Here is a 14,177-nt window from a genome sequence, read left to right as displayed (position 1 = left end):
TTCCTGCTATGCCATAATTTATGACAGAATTAGCTTTGACAGCTCCTTTCTAGCTATGTTGCCCTTGAAGGACTATTTTACAGCTGCCTCTGTGGGTTCTGGGTTTCAGCCACTCAGCTTCTGACCTCAGAGCCATGAAGTTCCCTTTGAGTTGTGATGCACTGTAGCTGCACGCAGGAGGAGACGGCACAGGAAGTGAATTTCTAACAAGGCTGAGAGATTACAGGAGAGTCCCAGGAAGGGAACGTGTTCCCTACTGAGAAAACACATTCCAATAAGGGAACATTGTAATTTAATCTTACTTGTTTAAAACTGATGGTAAAAGAACAGTAGCAGAGTTACCCAAGTTCTTAGAAAAAGGATACTGATTCTGCTAATGACCTACCCTCCCCTTGCAATAGTGTTATGCTACAATGCTATAAAATACGGCAAGAGAAGTAGCGTACCTGGGAGGAGGGTTTAGCAAGGTGCTGTGCATTGCCTTCCCCTTAAAACTGTAATGTGGTTTCAACGCAAAATGGTGATGTTCCCTTCCCTACTTCTACTTCTTCCCCTTTAGCCCTACACTCTCCCGGTGAGTAGTATTGCTACCCTGTGCCTGGCCCCAGTGCTGGTGAGAACTGGGAAATCTTTTCTGGGCTTTTCTTTCAAAGTACAAAAGAAATACTAACTGTAAGATGGATGATATTTTTGTGTTTCTGTTTACAAGGAGGATGATCCAGACAACCCTCTCACGCCTAACTCGTACTTTGTTCTTCGTAATGGGTTTCCAAGTTAAAGTAAAAGGGAAAATAGCAAGTCTACTGGAAGCCCCAATCTTTGTTGCAGCTCCTCATTCAAGCTTTTTTGATGCCATTATTTCTGCCCTAACTGGAATGCCATCAGTAGTGTCTAGAGCAGAGAACCTGTCAACTCCGGTATTTGGCAGTAAGTATTTATGAAAAAATAAAATGTTAGAAGTCAGCAGTTTGACCTGAGGCCGAAAATCATATCTCTGAAAGTGATTTAGGGGCAGACTTTTAAAAATCCTTAGGTTCCAAAGATATTGACAGATTATTTCCAGTGAAACCCCTGTCACAGGCTATCTTACTGAATTGGTCAAAATGTCTACAAGTATGCTGTTTCTTTTCAGATATGAAATATACTATCAACTTTAAATTTGCTTTATACTGAAAGCATGTTTTGTAGCTGCTCAGGCTAGAAGGTTTCTCTTAAAATTCTCACAGTAAGTAGCTTGAGAAATCTGTTCGACTGCTGTCTTTTAACAGTGTGGCCCACAAATGTAGAACATGGATTAGTGAAGGTTATTTCAAAACAGGCCCAAACTACAGCAGTCTAGAAAATACCGTATTTATAAATTTAAACTTGCAGGCACAGCAAGTTTAAGATCGATTTTTTTTTAATGGGAGCCAAACCAGGAAAGAATAAAAGAGAAGTTACTCCAAAAGGAAATGCAGAAAATGGAAAAGATGAGATGACTCATGCTTCTATTATTTTCTCCTCCTTCTGGCACAAAAAGAATCCCTGTTTGCGTTATTACTAGAAACAGCTGTAGACTTTCTGCTGGCTGTACAGTACCCCAAAGCTAAACTCAGTAGACAACATAGAAAAGTGTCTTTGTAGGAAATAAACTAACTGATAGTACATTGGTCTTCTCTTAAAAGCACAGGAGTGGGACATAGAAGATAATGCTTCCCGAAGTTTCTCGTCAGATCTTAATAGGTCCACACATTCTGATGTAGACTTCTGACTAAATGAAGGGCTTTCACAGAAGCTGTGCATGCTTTGTAACTGAAAAGGAACATCTTACTTCTTCAGCATAGGCTCAAACTACTTGTTGGTTGCAGTTTGCATGAGTTAGGCCCTGAGTGGGGCCCATGAGCAGAGACCTGATCAGGTCCCTTCTTTAGAATTGTATGGAAATGCTCAGTGAAAAATAACAGCAATATTAGCAGAATGTGCTTGCTGGAATGTTTATCCCTACCGTAGAGCTCCTCAGCCGGCAGTGTAGGTACGTCTTCTATATCTGACATCCTGTTTTGCAGAATGAGGACAATAATAACACTCTTATCTATTTAGTCTGAAAGCTGTTTCTGCAGGGTCTGTCTCCTAGTATGAGATGAGAATAACAAGTTTGTTTTATACTAGTGCTTAGAAAACACATGGGTTCAAGGCTCCCTGGTAGCAAAAACTTGTTATAAAGAGAAATAAAAATGTCTCTCTCTCTTTCACAGCAATATTAAATTCCCTTCAGCCTGTATCAGTTTCTCGTCAAGACCCTGATTCACGGAAGAATACAGTCACTGAGATAACTAAGCGGGCATTATCAAGAGGCCAGTGGCCACAGGTACTAAATATACTACTACTCTTCTGTCATGTATTCATATTCCATATTCAGTGTGCATCATAATATCACAAGTGCCCAGCTGAATAGGATTCTGTTGATGCACAAAGATGAAGTCAGCTCTCAGGTATATGACTGGTTTAGGAAAGGAAGATGAGAGGCTGGTGCCCAGGAAGAGTTTTGTCATGACAAATGGGTCAGTTAAAATCCAGCCATTACCAACTGCTGTCCCAAATGCAGATGCTCTTGACTGTTCAAGTCTTAACAGGCTTTCTTCAGTTAGCAGATGACTTGCCCTGGTATATGTGAATCAGTATTCTCAAGCTAGCTCATGCGTTAGAAGCTATGTTGCAAGGCTGTGCTCACAACAGTTAGGGGATGAGCAGCTGATGAGGTGCGTAACCCAGGCTGTCCAAGCTCCAGCAAGAACAGTACGTAACCTTAAAACATCATTTTCACATGTGGAGCTGAGGTGAAGGTGAAGCTCAGTTTGCTCTTTAGGTTAATAATGCACTAAAACCAGGACTTTTAGATTGGTCTGAATTGTGGACAGATTTTAACATGGAAGCAATAGTTACTGATTCTGCAGTGTTTCCTGTAGTCATTCCTCAGCAGCGAGCTGCTGTTGCACTTCTAGGCCTTAGATCATTTTCCATCCTGAAGAGCTAATGGGGCAGGGGTTGCTCAGGAGGGAGAAAAGTGTTGAGGCAGCAACTCTGCTGCTTTTATGACAGACAGAGGGCTGGGATGGAGATCGGCATCCTTTGCCAGAAGAAAGACCTGGAGCAGTTGTGAACCTACTGACATCTCATTGGCAGTGCCTCTCTGCTTTCCTCTGTTGCATTGACTCAGATCTCATGTTGCCTTCAGATACTATGAATACAGTATCATTGCACTCTGCTGGACAAATACAGTCAAGTGATAATAAAACCTTTCTCCAAAGATACCCTGTGCAGATATCATGCTTTGTGTTTTGAATTAATTCTTGACTTGTTTTCTTAGGGGTTAATTTACTTAAAATCAAAACTCAAAGAAGTGACTGGTTCAGTAGCTAAAGTCACAAGATCTCTTTAGTCATAGTTGGATACCTCCTAAATGACTGAGAAAAGTTAACTTTTTCTTCACTTTTGTTCCAGTGAATGGCTCTTGAGGAAAATTAAGGGAGGCAAGTGAAAATATAGACTTCAGTAGCAGGTATCTCTATGACAGCTAGACCTGAATGCACTGCTCTATTTTCTGAATAGTCTCTAGAAACAGAGAACATTCAAGTAGGGAAGACCCACACTTGCCACTTTTTTTGAAATGGCATGTTTAGACACCTCATGCATTTAGCAAGCATCTTACAATAAAGTTTTGTACTTAGTGTTTAGGCTACTTTAATTTGACTTATAAATGTGTTTTTCTAAGCTGCTGTAAATATTTTTAGTGCCTCCATTATTTTTTTCAATTTTGTCAATTTGAGGGTTTAAAATATGCACATGTCAAAGCTAGGAAGGCTTTTTTTTTGGTAATACTGTGCTTACAAACTACACTGATGCTTATGATTTGCTAAACTGTTATGGATGAAGTGATTCCAGCAAAGCCCTGGTAGACTTCATATCTGCTGAAAACAGCATGGGCAGGAAAGGGGAATTGGCATTACACCAATACTGCACTTGGGATAAAAGCTAGATATGCATTACGGCACAAATAGTCTATGAGTCAAGAAATCTGGGAATCTCCAAGACTGAGTCAACAGTACGTCTGGGGGTGTCACTGCATGATTCCTAGTCCTGTGCCCTTGCCACACCTTCCTTTTTTCTTTTTTTTTTTTTTGAGAAGCTTGACCACAAGATGATGTCTGTCATATCCTCTTCAGAGTGCCTGGGCTGCATTCTCTTAGCACACAGAAAAGAAAGAGTAGCTGGATTCCCCGTTCCCTCCTCCTAAAACCAAAACACAACAGGCTGGGCAGCACTCGTGCTTATGAATAGCATGAGGTTCAGATTAGTGCTTCTCCAACCCAGTACCAAAACAAAGGGGAAGAAGGGAATGATTACTTAGTCTTCGGTCAGTCACTAATGTGTTTCTGGGGCTTATGACATATGCTAAGCAGAAACATACCGATTTTTGTGTCCGTAGCACCAGCGAACAATTTCTGATTACAGAATGCGTAGTCAAGGACTAACTGTAAATCGTATGTGCGGCTGTCTCTGTCTCCGTAGCACCAGCGAACAATTTCTGATTACAGAATGCGTAGTCAAGGACTAACTGTAAATCTGTATGTGCAGCTGTCTCTGTCATACCTTAGAACAGCCTGTGTCTCCTGCGTGTGACCTAATGATGCCCTCTTACATCTAGCCTTGACCTGTTCATTCAGAGTGAAGTGGGAGCACACCTTGAACACTCTTCTGATCCAGACCAGTTCTTGTGCTGAGTATTTTTTGGAATGCGGCTTATGATCCTATATGAGAAACACAAAACTTCCTTGTAGTCCGCAGGGAACTGGATTCAGTGTGTCACATGGCAGCTCACTGTGCATCTCACTTAGTATCTTTCAGACACTAATTCAGAAATCCTCTGGGCATTTGCTGTGTCCAAGCCCTTCAGGTTCAGAGGCTACGTAGCGGTGTGTAACGCCTTCAGAGTTCTGCATCACAGATGCACATGCTGTCTCTGCCTTTTGCTGCTACCCCTCAAGCTGTGATCTTCTCAGCTAGCATCTCGCTCCTGTTGATAGCATATGTGCGTATGCACCTCATGTCAGCCCAGGCTCTTCATGTTTATACACCCAGCAGTTCGATAAGGAGCTGCCAGCAGAGGAACAAGTCTCATATCATTACCAACACTAAACATTTCAAGTGAAACACTTAAAACATTTTGTACCACATTTCTGAACTGATAAAGGCCTTTCCCCAGAACTCCTCTCTTCCAAATCAAGATGGATCAGGTTAATATTACTGTGAGCATCCTTCACTTATTTGTTCATTTCCTTTTGAAATAGTAATGATATTCTTGTGATGCAGTGTAACATGTCACAGAGCTTGTATAAAAAGTCAGCCTTTAGGTAACTGATGCTGAAGTATAATGTTTTTATGAAGTGTATGTGTATATATGTATTTCTTTCTCCTTAAATCCAAGATACTGATTTTTCCAGAGGGGACCTGCACAAACCGCACTTGCTTGATCACATTTAAACAAGGTGAGAGATTTTGTCGCATCGTTGTTGGAAAATGATGTGTGAAATATTAAATTGGTAGTTCTAGTAAGGCCTGTACTTCTGCAGGTAGGTACATCATCCACAACAGCACTGTAATAATGTCTTACGTTATTAAAGTTTCAGTGGCACTCAACCCACTATTTTATACTAGTTAGTTTACTTTTCGGATTTTTGCTATTTCGTAGGATGCAAAATACCTATGTTGTATACTGTTAGTTGGTTGCATTTTTTCTGGGGACAGTTTGCATCTAATTTATTTACCGCTAAACTTGATTGTGATTATTATGAGATGAACTACTAAAATAGATGCTACTTATGGTGTTCTTTAGCTCAGCTTACAGTCATGCCTTCTTAGATTCCTGTACATTTTGCCATGCAAGACTTAGCAACCAAGTTATGAAATCATTTTTTGTAGTGCTTAGCAAGGCAGGCCAATAGATTAACACAGAAAGGTACTAGATAGCATCACTGATCATTAGATTGTTACACTGCACTTCAGTTAAAGCCATGTTGCTCTCCTTACTGTTGTTCAGTGACTTGGGTAGCAAAGTTACAAAACCAGTACTACATGCTCAGATCCGTATCACTTACGAGAACAGAGAAGGGATCAGGAGATGCTCAGCAGCCTCGTGAGCATCTAATCCTTTGAAATGAATGCCAGTCAACTGGGAGATAATACACAGAAATGAGTTTGAACAGTCCAGGAATCTTAGGCAGCATTCTCCTTGAAATAGAGACTAACCCTTTTCTGTCCTGACATCTTGCCAGTTGTGCTGCTGATTTAAAAAAACAAACAAACAAACAAACAAACAAAAACAAACCACAAAACTAAAAAAAAACCCCAAACCAAAACAAAAAAACACAACAAAAAGAACACTTCCCATTCTTCTCGCCTTTTAAAAAATGTCTCCTTCCACATACCATGTCTTACACTAATCACTTAAAACTCCCAACTGCTGTATTAAGCTTAGTCTTAACAATCAATTCTAATTTGTGGTTGCAGGTGCCTTTGTTCCACGAGTCCCTGTACAGCCTGTGTTACTCCGATACCCCAACAAGCTGGTAAGCAGAACATTCTTCTATCACTAGCTTCTAATAGAGAAGTCAAAATCCTGACTTAAACGGTACCTATGGTAAATATTTTGCATCGTCACTGAAGAATCTGTTGTCCTGAGCTTTAGCAATCGAGCTCCTGGAAGCAGCCAGGCTTCCCAAGTCTCACCATGGTGTAGTTTCTATTCTGATTGTGAAAAAACTTACTGCTGGGCTTCTTAGCTATAGTTAAAGAGGGAGCACGGGAAAGTATTGCAGCGGAAGTTAGAAACTTCCTGCAAAGCCACAGAGCCTCTACTTTGAAGTCTAAAGTGCACACAACTTCCCGCCTAGTCATCATTTTTTGTTGAAGCGCAAACTACTCTTACTGCAAGGGGGCTTGCAAAGTTTCTGAACAAAAGCAAAGCGGAGCCATGCAGTACCTCCAACACCCCCTCCCCTTCAGGCATCTCAGGAGAGCAGCTTTGCAGATGGTTCTTTTCATGCAGCTTCCTCTTGTTTTCCTGAGCAAATGTTTGCACTTTCTGCAAAGTGTAGGGGGCACAGATGTATGGCTCTGCTTCACTGACAGGTGTAATGCTGGGACATAAGTCTAGCAACTTGTTAACTTCTTTTTAATTATCTGGCCATCCAACAAATCCAGAAAAGACCAAACTTTTCATTCCTAATGGTTTTTAAGACGAAAACCAAGTGATTGTTACTGTTATTGTTATTTACAAAGATTCCTTTGTAAAATCCTTTTACAGATCAATTTCAAAACTGAAGTGAACCACCAGAGGGGATTGGTGTTGCATTTTACTGATAGGATTTAAGGATCTGCAGTATAAGAAGTAATAAACATAGAATGAGGGGGAAAAAAAAGCAAAGCAAACAAAGCAAAGCAAAAGCATGATAGGTTTCCTGTGCAGAAATGTCCTTAAAAACTAAATCAAACATATTTATGAGCATGCCTTTCTAAAGGGACTGGTGAAGTCCTCTAAAAAAGTCTTACTAGATTATTTTTTTCTACTCCTGTTGTTTGGATCAGAATGAATGATTTAAAATATCGAAGTAACTATAAAAATTTTATTCCCAATTGATGATATTATCAGAAGTTTGCCATGCTTATTTCCAAATTTTTAAGGCCAGGAAACCTAGTCACCTTGACACCTTTATTTATTTCCACTACAGAACTATAAAATCATCATCTGCTTTTGCTAAACTTGTGCCTGTTTTACATTGTAACTTACCTGCTCTCTAACTTTCATCTGGTTTTGTCATACAGTTCTGTGTTTTATTTTTTCCCTTAGGATACTGTGACCTGGACGTGGCAGGGCTATTCATTGTAAGTTTCTTAATCCTACTGAAAATTACATATAGAATTTTTTTCCCTATTGCTAAACAGTCTGCCAAACAGATTCAGCTAAGCCAAGACACATGTTCTTCTAGATCTGTTTTTATGAGGGGGAAATACTCAGGGATAATGCTGTCATGCAGTAGCTTTCATATCTGAATGGCTAGAGAAAGGGTTTGCAAATGGGGAAGCATTATTTCCAGCTCTGCTGCTGTTTTGTTTAATTTTCTCCTATGTTTTGCACGTTATGCTAAAACAAAACAAAGATTTTAAATTCTTTTTCTTTGGTAAACTATCATAGCCATCAAAATCCATAGATGTTTACAGTTTCCTACATGGTATACAAAGAAGAAAAAATAAATGTTATTTTATCCCCCCTTGTTTATTCATTCCTTATTTCATTTGAAGTTGGATGAGAGTAAATGAAGAAGATGGGCAAAACTAGTATTAATTTTCCCTGTCTTTCCCCATTCAAACATCTAGGATTCTTCTTTAGATTTTTATTTTTGCCTGACTCAACAAAAGCAATTGTTTCGAAATCTCAGTGAAGAGGCTATATATATAGTATCTGACATTGAAATAATGAAAAATATTTCAATAAACCAGTTAGGCAATGGATCTGTGTTTATTTCTCAACACAGGGGCCTTCTAATATGCTAAAATATTTTATTAAAGTATTGAAAAACCTTCACAGCTGCACTGAAGTATGTCTGGAAAATGGTTTTCACTTTATAAACAGTCATTAAAATGTGATTTGCAGAGTCCATATACCAGATTTTCATGTGGAATATGTAGCGTATCTAAGTACAGTAGTACTGATTTACTAAGTGGCTAAAATTTTTAAGGCAACTAATTTTGAAACATGTCTAAACTAGTGGAGCAGATCATAAGTGCCTTTTAGGCTATCATTAGTTAATCCTAGCACCTGCAAACTTCGAGAACAGACATTATGAAAGCTAACCTAGATGAAAATATCCATTTCAGTTTCCCAGGAATTTTTTGCTACTATTATTACTGCTGTTACAGTTATCAGCATACCAAGAGTAATAAACATTGCAAATTCAGTAGCATACACTACAGATTTCCCTTATGAAGGATTTATGCTGGAAGATTGCAAAGGAACTATGTCTTCAGTTATGACAGATAGTATAGGAATAAGTGAAGAAAGAAAGGAAGGAAATCAGAAGAATTCTGTGGAAATCAAAGGAAACCACAGGAATCCCCCTGTGGAAGGGAGGAGGCTGCCCATTCACTAAAAATTGATCAAGACCTATGAGAAGATGAAAGGAACAGCTTGGCAAAATCATGGGAAGAGAAGGGATGGATAGGGTAGAATCTAGAGATTCTTAACAAAAATAACTGGAATTGGGAGAAGAACATCCCCCACAGAAACCTGCAGATCCCAAAATGCTGAACTGTCACACTCTGTGTAAAACTTCCTGGATGTTGCAGCCAGGACAGAACAGTACCAGTCTCCTTCTCAGAAACCTCCTGACGACCCAGTTTCTGCTTTCACTTACTACTTCTTTCTTACTTTTGTGCCTTACTGGGAGGAATACCTAATGTTATGTGTTAGAAAAATCAAATATTAAGAGTGGATTCCTGCAGAAAGGATCCCTTAGTTGTTCTCCTGCCTTTTCCTTTTTTCTTTTTTATTTTGTCCAAAACACGAACAGAGGAAAGATTGCTTGAAAGTGTCCTATTATAATTTACCTGATTGAAAGTAAAGAGCAAATGTGCATTTCTGCTTAAAAATCACAGTGAAAAGAACAAGTCAGAAGTGGAAGTGATTACATTTACCCTCTTTCACAGTTTCTTCCCTACCTGTTAATACTAAAATTTGTGACTTTGTCTAAAAGCACTGAAGGTCCCAAACATACTGACACTTTCTTAACACATTTGTGTAAACACTACTATAATTTGCAAAATGGCTGGCAAATACTAACATCCTTGCTTCAGTTCTGCAGAAGTTACTGGTCCCGTTTTGCAGATGAGAGAATAAAAGATAAAGTAAAGCTACTTCTCAGAATCAAAGCTCTTAAAGCTTTAAAACCCAGTATGTATTCCCCTCTGTAAAGATAAAGTAACATATACACATTTTGCTGGCCAAAGAACAGTATAGTATTGTTAATATGCATGACAACAGACAACAAGTTGCCTGCCCAGTGAGCAAGCAGCAGGTATATGCAGAAGCCCTGTAGACAAAATGTTGAAAGCAACATTTCAGGGAACTTCACTGCAAGGTACTTAAAAACCTCGCCCAATATTGGCTGTGGTTTGTCTATACTTTAAAAAGTTTCATCTACTGACGTGCAAATACTTTGTTTTCAAATAAGTAAAATGTATTTTTCTTCCTCTTTCTCTTTGCCTGCAGAAAAGAGCTGTGTGTAATGACGCTGTGTCAGCTCTTCACAAGAGTAGAAGTTGAGGTAAGAATTAGAAATATTTTTATACTAAGATTCAGCAACCAGGGAATTTATACTTTAATATAAATGCGTTATTCACAGTATTAGTCACTGTTAGTAAACAATAAACAAATGTCTCAGAAACAAGAATAGAAACATGGTAATATATTTAGGTTTGTTGTCCGTATCTATCTGTCATTTAGTCTGATGAATTCTGAATAAAAAAAGCTGTCAGAAATGCCTTTATTTTTAAAGCATTGCAAAATCATTGCTAGTTATCACCACATACATTTTCCAGATGTTAAAACTAAGAATTAGGATATGTTCTGTTAAAGGTAACAACTTCTTTTTCCCACCTTCTTATCTCCCCCCTCCTCACCATCTTCCCAGACTGAACTCTAAAAGGTTTCTGCAGCTAAGAGCTTACTTAAGGACTCTAGTATTTGTACTGAGCCTTGTATAATGAACCAGTTCCCTCAATCATTAAAATCAGCTGCACAACACAAAGACATGAATGACAACTGAAACAACATATACGCTTCATAGTATCAGTACATAGACTCTAATGCTCCCTGTCAAAGAGTCAACATTGAAAACACAGTAGTGAGGAGCCAGGTAACTGAGGTGCAATCGGTTTGTTTAAGTATTGTACTTCACATTCCTTACCAAACCACAAAGAATTGTCAGTGTGGACTAAGGTGGTTTAGCGATGTGAGGGATGGGAGAAATTCAGACAGGTTTTGCTGTTTATTTGAAAAACACAGAATTTAGCAAAGTTGTGCAAAGCTTTGTGAATACAAGCAGTGTTGCTACTACTAACAATTAGCGATATGGTCTTTGTGTGAAACAATGAAATTCATTTTTAGGGAGCACCTTGTTACTGTACAGTACACGCAGTAGATGCATATTTATAGAAGGTGCACTAAAGAACTAATTCTTCTAATGATTTTGTACAGAAGGACGTATGTATGTAATTTATATAGGTGGGAGCAAGAAATAGTTAACATAGCCCTTCCAGTAGAAGGTTTATTTTTCCCTACTTCAGAAAAGAACTCAAACTTGCCTGTTACAAAATAAATTTCATGTTCCAAAAGATGAAACTGAAACATGACAAAATATGCAGCTTTCACAGCAGCATGTATCCCCAAAGTGGAACTAATTTCTTAGCATCAGTGCAAAAGTCCTTCCATTTCTAAAAAGAGAAGAGGCAGATTTGCCTGGGGAAGGAGGAAACGGGACTACTCCTTTGAGGAGTGGACCACTTCTGTTGCTGTTCCATACTGTGAGCAAGTAGCCTCTCCGCTCCCATCAGTCTTGCGCTACGGTGCATGGACAGTGATGTACTCCTGCAGTCTAAGGGAGCAGGAGCGTGCATGTTTAGTCATATTCTGACAAACTGGGGATACTGAAGATTAAACAGTGAACCTGGCAGTGAGTTTTAGGGCTGCAAAAAAGATACAGCATTTGGCAAATTCTGTAAGAAGAGAGACTAGGTGAAAAGCAGATCAGAGAAGTATTTTTGTTACTGAAAGAGCTGTGAAGAATTTTTCTCACAGGACTGCAACTTGACAAGGAAGGTGTACTTACTAGTCTTCACCAGATAAGCAGCTGGGTCGGTGTGAGATCATGCATGCTACCTCAGGAAGCCAAGAAACCCAATTCTTTATCCTCAGCTGTGGTTTCTGGCAAACTGGTTTTACAAATAATTGTAGGTGGTTTTTTTTGAAGGGGACGGAGGTGTTGTTTAACCTGCCAGAAATTTATGTTGCTGTCTGAGCAAGACCACAGCCTCAAATGATGCAATGACCATTTTGAAGACCGTGACCCATGCTTGCATAGATAAACTTCTCAGAGCTATGACTTCATCTCACCCAGTGATGATACAGTTTTCTGTGCACAGTGTGCCTGTGCTTCCTTGATTTAAGAGTTATGTGACTTCTGAAGAGGAGTTGTAATAGGCAGAGACGTAAGTCAGACCTTGAACAGAGCTGGCAACTGCTTACAGAAGGAATGAAATCTCAAACTTTGATGTGAGCAGCTGGACCCCTGCTGTCCTTACAGGGGAGAAAACTTTTAGCTATAAGCAGAAAATTGATATGGCTATTTGACAGATAACTCATTCCATAAACTTACTGCAACTGCAGTATAACTGAAAAAACATCTTGACATGTAATTAGCAACTGTGGCTTCCAAGGAACCATGAGCAACACCTTATACTTATTCTAGAATTGCTGTGTTCTAGGATTTAAGGGCAAGGTTGCAGGGTGGAGAGTAGCATAACTCAGATAAATGATAACCGTAACTGAGAAAAGGCATGGTAAACAAAGCTGCAAGCGAACACTGTAGACTGAAGTAGAAAGAACAAAATACTCCTACACACACACTGTTTTGCAAACAAACAGATGCTGGTTCATGCCATGGTAGATAGTAATTATAGTACATTTTTCGTGTAATGCTACTTCAACTTCTTACATATTAACATTGAATAAATCCTCAACAGTAAATGTGTTGTCATTTAGATATCTGGGGTGTTTTCTAGGTTTGGGCGGAGAGGGGGTTGTTTTGTTGGCATTTTTTTTAGTCTCTACTTGGAGTTCCAGAATTGTACAGTATTTGTATCCGGGTAGCGCTCTACTTACAATTCAGAACTAAGATTCCTTAACATTTTTATCATGGAGGAAAAACTTACAGGAAACTTATCAGCCACATGCTGACAGATACAATTAACAAGTATGAGGTGGGACTGCAGTGTGTATTTAAAAACACTGAAAATCTTACACACACTATTCCAGTATGTAACGTCATGCATAAAGGATCTTTGAAAAGGAGTGTACAGTATTTCAGACTCACATTCTTACGAATGTAGCATTTAATTTTCTAGCTAAGTATGTATTTATTATACTTTCCTTCTTTGGGGGTTTGATTTTTCATATTAAAGCAGCTTCTACCAATTTTTAAGAGGTAGTTTGGGACTAAATCTCGTTTGTGCGGCGAGGGCAGATCGAGCCAGAGCGGTTTCTAAGGCGATTGAGACCTCTAGTGTCCAGGTCCTTCATTGCATGGCTAATTTTTTTTCTCGTTTTTTCCCCATTCCAAACAATAACAAGAAATTGTGCATGTTGCTAATGAAGTGGTGACTGTTGAATTGACTAGATAACTCATCCCTTTCAGTTTCTGCCTGTTCACGTTCCTACTGAGGAAGAAAAGAATGATCCCATTCTTTTTGCCAACAGAGTCCGACAAACCATGGCAACGTATGTAATTGGTCATGAAAAAAAAATCTTTGACAACTTTTCTTTTATATCCAGCAACCCCATATATATCCTAGCCATAAAGTACAATTCAGTTAAGTCCCAGGTACTATATATAGGAATTGCTCTAGATTTTCACTAAGAGGTGTCAAATTCCTATACTGAAACACCCTGATTGTTTTTACTTGGAGCATAAAGAAGGTTGGTCTTACATTGGAACACAGTATGTTCGATTCATCGAAAGCTGGAATAAATTGCTCCCTTATTTGCTTGGCAAGAGTAAGTGGGTGGTTTGTTCTCCAAGGTTACTGGGCTGCATTTACAAGACTGTAAATCTTAAAACATCATGACGCTGCCATAATGTAGTTTCACAGTATGGTTTCATAGTTTCACAAAGTGCTATGTATTGCTTTGTCCTACTTGCAGCAGCTTGTTTTGTATATTAGCATTAAAGCCAAACTGAGACAGATAAGGGGAACAGTTAACTAAAAGTAATTTTAGTATAAGAAACTTATTCTACTTTTTCCTCAATTTTGTTTCAGTGCTTTGAATGTGCCAGTCACTGATCACACTTTTGAAGATTGCAGACTGA

General features: G+C 39.0%; 1 protein-coding gene across 1 annotated transcript in view; it reads left to right on the top strand.

Moving 5' to 3' along the window:
- The window catches only part of LOC104163041 (lysophosphatidylcholine acyltransferase 2-like), a 30,936-nt gene that overhangs the window by 5,963 nt on the left and 10,796 nt on the right, over positions 1-14,177 (top strand). Inside the window, 8 exon segments of the mRNA XM_009701958.1 lie at positions 710-927; positions 2,235-2,347; positions 5,465-5,525; positions 6,547-6,605; positions 7,886-7,920; positions 10,304-10,358; positions 13,506-13,588; positions 14,128-14,177. The exon segment at positions 14,128-14,177 is cut by the window's right edge and continues 23 nt beyond it. Of these exon segments, the coding sequence (XP_009700260.1) occupies positions 710-927; positions 2,235-2,347; positions 5,465-5,525; positions 6,547-6,605; positions 7,886-7,920; positions 10,304-10,358; positions 13,506-13,588; positions 14,128-14,177 (674 nt within the window).

The sequence above is a fragment of the Cariama cristata genome, unplaced genomic scaffold, assembly GCF_000690535.1.
Source record: "Cariama cristata isolate BGI_N322 unplaced genomic scaffold, ASM69053v1 scaffold9220, whole genome shotgun sequence".
In the NCBI taxonomy this organism is placed as follows: domain Eukaryota; kingdom Metazoa; phylum Chordata; class Aves; order Cariamiformes; family Cariamidae; genus Cariama; species Cariama cristata.
The sequence above is the reverse complement of the archived record's forward strand: the minus strand, read 5'-3'. Positions and strand labels throughout refer to the sequence as shown.